Raw genomic sequence first — 7,785 nt, 5'->3', positions numbered from 1 at the left:
GAAGTGTGACTAGCAGGTTTCTGGGGACACAATACCATGTGGAATCCTAGACTCCCCAGCTACATCCAGATGTTCTGGAACCCAGGGAAGGACATTTGAAAGAGGCAGCAATGTCCTTGTAAACCTCTTAGGACCAGCCAGCAGGGCACTGTGTGCACCCTAGACTTTTCCAAACAGAAGACCCTGACTAGGCACGAGGCTAGCCAGTTGGGACACAGATTTTCACCCCGATCCCAAACCAACCACCAGTCGTAGAGGAATGCTGGTTGAAACCACAGGCAAGGCCTCCCGCTGGCAGGAAGCAGTGGCCACCGCACCCTCCAGGACTCAGGCCTGTGCACAGCTTGCCAGCCCTGCGCCTGTACTGAGATTTGGGGGCAAAATTTAGAATCAATTTTTATGTTCACCTGGTGAGAACAGCTAAGAAAACCTGAAGAGGAAGACCCACTAGAGAGGAATACAAAATAGAAACGACATCATTCTCAAAAGGGAGGTTCTGGGGGAAATGAATGGGTCACTAGATATTGGGGAAGTCGGGCCTACAGGAGACAAGGTTTCCGACGTGAAGAAGGAAACACATGGATGAGGGAGGGAAAGAAGCCAATAGATGATCTCGCATTTAAACACTGGGGAGGAGCCTCACCTCACACTGCACGAAACCAATGCCAGAAACACCTTTATTAATGCTAGAGGGAAACAAAGACCTTCAGTAGAAAGCAGTGAAGGAAACCACACAGGGAAGATGGAAGTGTCTGCAGGACGGACTATGCTCGTCTCTTCTAAGACCAGAGGTTCTCAAAGTGGGCAGGACCCTTTCTGGGTCTGGGAGGTATCCCGGTTTCCATACTGCTACTAAAATAGCCTGTGTCTTTTCCACTCTCGCTGCCTCCTGAGCGTACAGTGGAATTTTTCAGAGGCTACAGGATGTGTGATCTTGCAAAAGATGAAGTGCAGAGGCAGGTCTGAGGCCCCAGCTGTCTTCTACTGATATTACGCCAGACATTAAAGAAATTTGCAAAACCACAAAAGAATGCCACTTTTCTCAATAATTTTTTTTAGAAAACAGTTTTCTTTAAAATATGCTATTTGTGTTGTCAGGTAACGAGTTTATGTTCAAAATAGTATTTTGAAACATTCTCCCTTTTCATTTGTAACATGGTCAATATTGATAAGAAAAACCTACATGAGCAGAAGCTCTCCAAGGCCCTACAGGATGTTTAACGGTGCGAAGGGATTCTGGGACCAAAAGGTCTGTGAACTGTCCTCGGTCCATCAGCACTTCGGCGGGGCCTGTCTGACATACCACGAATCCCCTGCACATCCATCCGGGCGACAGTCTCACGAACGTTTATGGAGCACCTACTGTGTGTCAGGCGTTGCCACAGGCACAGTGACACAGCCCTGAACAAAGGGCCTGCCTTGTGTTCGTCTGGTGGGCACAGGGCCGAGTGAGGGAAGGGATCGGTTACGTATCAAGTTAAAATTTCAGTACACACGCTCACGAAAAAGCAAAAAGCTGGAAACACGTGCAGCGAGTAGGACACACAACAGGTTAGTATCTTTAATATATAATGAGCTCATACAAATTGATGAGACCCCAGTAGATACGAGCAGAGGACACTGACGACCCACAGAGGAAATACAACTGCTCAACATGAAAAGATGTTCTACTTTGCTAGAAATCAAAAAAAAAAAAATGCAAACTAAAATACAATGCTATTTGTTCATGATCAGATTAATAAATATTTAGCCAGATGAGAACACTCAGTACTGGCAAGATGGGAAAATGGACACATTTATCTTTGCTGGTGGCAGTGGAAATGGATACAAACATTTATGGAAACCATTGTCCGTATGTAATCAGAGCCTCAAAAGTTTTCATACTCTTTAATTCAATAATCCCACCTCTGAGAATCTATCCTAAGGAAATAACTTGACGTTGGGGGAAGCTTTATGCAGTAAAGAGCATTAGTGGTGATCAACCATTGGCACTGCTTGACGGAGGAGTAAACAGACAAAATTAGAAATAACACGGGGAGATGCCTGTGACATAAATGAGAACAGCTACACGACACTGTGTCATTACATAAGGTAGTATCACAACTATGTTAAAACGAGAAGCTGAGAAACCAGGACTGGGGGTCGGGGGGTGGGGGAGACTGGAAGGAGAAACACCAAAATGTTAAAATTGTACTTCTACTACTTTATTTTCCAAAATGTCTACAATGTGTCCGTTGGCTTTGATAATGAACAGAACTAGACATCCTTGCTTGTTTATGGAAAGGAGTCCGTGAGGTGCAGCGAGGAGTCAGCGTCACCCCACCTCCTCTACTGCGTCCGTGCCACACCAACCACCATGCCCAACGTCGGGCTCCGAGACCACACCAGAGTCAGCAGCTTGGTCCATGTGCAGCGGGTGGAATCATCCTCAACCCCAACCCTCTCCCTGCACGCGCAAGCTCCTGCTGCCCGTCCAACAATCGGCACAGCCCCATCGGTCTTCATCCATCTCTAAGCCCCTAACCTAAGGCTTGCTGAGCAGAGGGCATCTCAGGCTTACAGCTCTGGCTGCAAGATGCAAGGGACGTCTGCTAAGACCCTGCCCCTCTTCCCACCCAAACTCCAGCCCTGGTAGCTGGCTGGCCCTAGCGTGTGTGCTCCTACAGTCACAGGGCTGTTCCCTTACAGTAACCTAAGTACCTGCCCAGCTCTCCCCACGTGTTCATTAGCCTAAAGGCCAAACTGTCAGGATTGTGGTCTGGCAGGTGGTTCTGTCCTCCTGACACCACCAGCTTGTGCATCAGGAAAGTCCTACCTGCATCTTCACGGGGTACCCTTTGGGCTCTGTGTCATGCCTTACTCATTATACATTCACCTGGGACCAGTGAGATGGGTCTTGGTTTTTTCCTAGAAGTCAGTGAAATGCTTTAGGACATTAAGTTAATCCCAAGGTCACACTATACAGTGGGCCAAAGGTCACCCCTTCTAAATCTGATCTCGAATGACGCCCTGTTACACAACAAAGCTTCCTTACCAGATGGGGTACCATGGAGACCAGAAAACAGTCACAGTGTAGTCCAAATAATGTCAATACCATGAAAAACATAAAACTTTCCCTCACGTGCACTGTTTAACACTAACTGCCTGTCCCTCTTATAAATCAAGACCTGTTCTCTTAAATGTAGAGAAATTATAACCCCCAAATATGTACAAAGCAGCTCCCTTCCCCCGCTGCCTTCTCCAGCCTGAACCTCCCAGTCACGTGCTCTTGCTCTGGGCTGCGTGGAGCTTGGGTCTCATCCTCTCTAGGTGGGGACTAAGGTGTCTTCCATGAGAGCCACCAGGGGCTCCCGATGTGGGGTTTCTTCCAAGTCCGACCCCGAGCCTTGCATCTACTCCGGTTTCCAAGGTCACAGGAAGCGATCAAGAAGGTCACGGACGTCCAACAGCACCAGGCCCCAGCCCATGACCATAAGCACTGACAGACAAAACCTAACCAAATCACCAAGCCAGACGAAGCTGCAGCAGCAGCCGGGCTGGGCGACGACCCACGTGCAGAGGGCCGGCCCTGGCCTAGCAGCTCTGGCCTGGTTACAAGCAGCGACTGAAATGCAGCACAAATGCAAACACAGTAGGACTCCTAACGCCACTTGAGCAGACCCACTTGAGCAGTTCCTGCCCTGCTCCAGTGTGGGGTCTCCTACCCTGGCTGGGCTGGGCCACACAGAAACCTTCAAGGTGTCAGTTACCCCTACAGGCCTCCTTTCCCCGGGTGTCATTGTACCCCTTCAGCTGTGGGCACCTCTACCTGGCAGGCAGACAGAAGAGAACAGAGCAGGAAGTGCAAGGGATCCGCATGCCCCCCACCCCCAAGAAGCGTGGCCCACTGTGTGTCCTCCTGCCCTTCCCGCTTAATGAGCACCATGGCCCCGCCTGAACAGCCTTGGCTGCAATACAGGGGGGCCTGAAGCCTGTGTTCAGGCAGTGGTTCAGCAGGGCAACTGGGCTAACAGTTTACAATGAGTGGGCGGCAGTAGTCCTCGACCCCCGGCAACCACTGAACATCCCTGACCTTGTAGGCAGTGGTTGCTTCAGGAACACAAGCACTTTCCCCAGCATCGTGGAAACTCTTAGGGAGAGGGGATGGGCCCTGGGAGCCAAGCTCTGGGGATCTCAAGACGTAGGCCTGTGGGTTGGGGGTGGGGGACGTGGGGCGTGGAGGCTGTCATCCTGCAGTCGGGCCGGGACCAGCAGGACAGGGGCAGATGAATCCAGGATAAGACAGCCCATCTCTAACAGCTGGGGTGGTCATGGAAATGAGGTTCACTTGGCATTGAAATACGGTGGGAGCATCACAGTCCAAAGGGCGTGGCCAGGTCTCATTTAGGAAGCGATTCCGGGCATCCCCCGTGAGGAAGCACAAGCCCACTCACCACGAAGAGACATAGCTTTGTCCCTCAGAGTCAGGACACGAGCGCCAGTTCTGCACTACCACCGCATGAAGACCAAGGCAGCTCTTTTGCTTTGCAAATGCCAGCAAGGCCCTGGCTGGGGCTGCAGAGGCGGACATGCCCTCGCCTTAAGGGCTCAGTGATGCATCCCAGAGGAGTCTGGTCTCCAAGCCCTGAGTCCGTGTGTTCTGGGACAAAGGTTGGACATCTGATGGACAGCCCAGGCCGGGGGAGGGCGTGCTACACGGAAGCTTTGGAGACCTAGAGACCGTGTGTGTGGCTGAAGGGGCTGAGGTGAAGGCCACGTGTCCCCTGCATGGAGAAGGGAGCAGGTCTTAAGCTAGACAGGCCTACCACCAAGTTCCAGGGGGCAAAGGGGTGGGGGGACTGCACACTCCCACTGACTCCCACGGGGGCCAGGGCAGCAAAGTGAGCCTCTAGAGCCCACCCCTCAGCCTGCTGGGGGTCTCAGGCAGGGACGGACACGTGTGCGCTGTCTGTGGAGGCGTCACAGAACTGTCCAGTGATCCCAAGTCACAAAGACCTTCTTAGCAGGCGCGTTCCGGATTCCCCCCAATCCTGGTGCTATGAGAACACTGGCAGCTAAAGCCAGGCACTGATGGGGGTGCCGCTGCCAGGGGCTCCCCACCAGGGTCGCATTATCGGTCTTTCCGAGTGGCAGCACTGGGGCACACGGACCACACACTCATGTGCAGAGCCAAGCTGGCCCCCGGAAACGCTGGAACCACACTCCCAGCCGTGATCACTTGGCCACGGATAGCAGAGGCAAGGCCCCGCCTGCCACCCTGGGCCCTGGCAGGGCTGGGAATCACCTACTGGTGGGACGCCAGACGCCCCCTCCAGGTGCCCCCATCAAGCCACCCGCCTGGCCAAAGAGGCTTCTTTCTGTCGTCAGTGAAATCATCCCTGAGAACAGGGCGACCAGGCGGGGAGCTGCCGCAGGGCCTGCAGAGGGTGACGAAGGAGCATCTGTGAGCCTGGTCAGGCTGGGGAAGGTCGGCCCAAATGGTCCGAAGCGTGTTACGGGGTCAGCATGACCGAGGAGCAGAGCTGTGGTCACTAGAAGAGCTAGAATTGCAAGCAGAAGGGAAACATGCAGTGGAGGTCCCAAACTAGAGCGTAATACCAGGAAGCAAGGTGGGTCACAGGGCGCCCCGGAGCAACGACAGACGTCCTCACGGAACAGGAGAGGCAGGAAGAGATGTTGTCAAACAAGGGCGACGCTGCGGTGCAGACAGTTCTTCTATGCCGCAAAGGGGATGTGCTACCGAGGTGGCTGCGGGCGCGACCAGGGTGGTGGCCAGCTCCTAAAGGTTCCGGGCTCGGGTGGGCAGGGCCGGGGCTGGACCGGTCCCGCTGGAGGCTGGGTGCACCGGGCAGGGCGCCGTGCCCGCGGCGGCCAGCTGGCGGCAGAGCGTCTGCCGTTCCCTCACGGCTCGATTCGAGGCCGAAGTCTTTCTGATCTGGGCGCGCCGGGCGTGCCGCAGCGGAGACTTGTAGGTTCTCCGCAACTCGGCCAGGAATCCCTGATAGTTGTTTCGCAACGGGCTGTCGGGCTGCATGTGGGGGATGGCCCACTTCTCCGCCTCCCCGGTCAGCCGGGACACGAGGAACGCCACTCGTTCGGCCTCCCCGGGGAAGCGCGAGGCCTGGAAGATCATGAACCTGTCCATCTGCATCAGGAACCCCGCCAGCTGCCCGGGGTCCCCGGAAAAGGGCTCGGGCAGAGAGGTGGGGGGCGTGGTCATCGGCCGGGTCCCGCTGGAGGTGATGGCCGAGATGGGTGGAGTGATCTGCAGCGCCCCCGGAATCCGCGCCCGGGTGCGTAACAAGGTCAGCTCGGCCATCACGCTCTCCAGCATGTTGGTGAGGTTGGCCTTCTCCGCCCGCAAGGTCGAGGCCTCCCGCCTCAGCGCCGAGTTGGTGAGGCGCAGGGAGGTCAGGGTGTCGATGACGTCGTCCACCGGGGCGCCAGTAGAGGCTGCGGAGGCTGAGGTTTCAGCTTTCGAGGTCCGGGGCTGGACCATGTTGGCCAGAGGTCCGCCAGAGGCTGAGGCTGATGGCGCGGGGGAAGGGGGTTTGGGGTGACCCAGAACCCGAGCAGCTGCGATGCTAAAACTGGGTAGAGCCAGAGAGGAACCAGGTGCAGGGCGGGGTTCGAGGCTCAGCGGGGCTGAGGAGACCGAGCAAGAAGGCTGGGCGGCCGGACCGAGGGCGGAGCGCAGACGGGCCAGGCAGGGGGTGCGGGCCCTCGGGGATCCCCGGCTCCGGACGCGGCTCCACGAGCGCCGCCCTCACAGGGCCGCCGCGGGCTGCGCAGGACGGCGGCCTAGTGCTGGGCCCTGAAGGATGAAAACAAGGTTGGGAGAAGGGTTCGGCCGCGGAAAGGGGGCGCGGACGCCCGGGCCGCGGTGCGGCGGGGGCTGAGAGCGCACGGCCCGACGGGGGCCCCCCCGGGGCGGAGCAAAGGGCGGGCGCCTACCTGGCTCTGCGCGGCTCCCTGCGCCGCTCCGGCCGCCGCGCCGGCCGCCACCAAGATGGCCCGCTCGGGGGGTGCGCGCAGGCCGGTGCGTCACGGCGGCGGCGGCGGCCCGCCGGAACTGCTTCCCGGTCAGGTCGGGCCGGGCCGGGCCGGCGGCGGCGGCGGGAGGCGGGAGGCGCGCGCGGGCGATGGGAGGACAAGCGGGGCCGGGGCCGGAGTCGCGGCGGAGGGCGGGCTGCGGGAGGGCCTGCGGGCGCGGCGGCGGCTGGGCGGCCTCGCGCGGGCCGCGCTGGTTGCCATGGAGACCACCGGCGCCCGCGCAGTCGAGGCCCCGCCCCGGAAGTTGCGCGCGCAGCTCCGCCTCCCGGGCCCCCCCCGTGCCTCGGCAGCCAATCAGTGACGACTGTGATTGCTGCTGCCTTAGCACTGAGCGAGGTGTTTTCCTTTCTTATAAGTTCTTTCTTTTTTTTTAAATTTTATTTATTTATTTATTATTTTTTGGGGGGGTACACCAAGTTCAATCATCTGTTTTTATATACATATCCCCGCATTCCCTCCCTCCCTTCTGAGCCTGCTAGCGAAGCTGTTTTTGTATAGGTTGTGATTTTTTTTTATGAAGCTTGCTTTACATATTGTAACTTCAATACAAACTCAGTGTAGTATATAGTCATTGTAGAAAATCTTGATATCCGAGAAGTCTTCTTAAAAACAGTTTATATCACTATTTTACAGAACAAACTAATATTTCTGTAGTTCCATCCAGTCACTTTTCTATGATATATTCTATTACAAGATATTAATTATTGGAAATTCCGGGGCAGTCCAGTGATT

The 7,785-nt window shown here is 56.1% G+C and overlaps 1 protein-coding gene across 1 annotated transcript; it reads right to left on the bottom strand.

The window, feature by feature from the left end:
• Window positions 1–1,542: 1,542 nt before the first annotated feature.
• Window positions 1,543–7,276, bottom strand: RTL6 (retrotransposon Gag like 6). Its single transcript, XM_057742792.1, has 2 exons — window positions 6,955–7,276; window positions 1,543–6,814 (listed from the first exon to the last, which is right to left on the bottom strand). The coding sequence occupies exon 2, from the start codon at window positions 6,497–6,499 to the stop codon at window positions 5,780–5,782; it is 720 nt and encodes a 239-aa protein (XP_057598775.1). The 5' UTR covers window positions 6,500–6,814; window positions 6,955–7,276; the 3' UTR covers window positions 1,543–5,779.
• Window positions 7,277–7,785: the final 509 nt, after the last annotated feature.

Source organism: Hippopotamus amphibius, chromosome 7, assembly GCF_030028045.1.
Source record: "Hippopotamus amphibius kiboko isolate mHipAmp2 chromosome 7, mHipAmp2.hap2, whole genome shotgun sequence".
Classification (NCBI taxonomy): domain Eukaryota; kingdom Metazoa; phylum Chordata; class Mammalia; order Artiodactyla; family Hippopotamidae; genus Hippopotamus; species Hippopotamus amphibius.
The sequence above is the reverse complement of the archived record's forward strand: the minus strand, read 5'-3'. Positions and strand labels throughout refer to the sequence as shown.

Bases quoted from the DNA above. Each gene is read 5' to 3' on its own strand.
- RTL6 (XM_057742792.1), bottom strand. From the start codon at position 6,499: ATGGTCCAGCCCCGGACCTCGAAAGCTGAAACCTCAGCCTCCGCAGCC.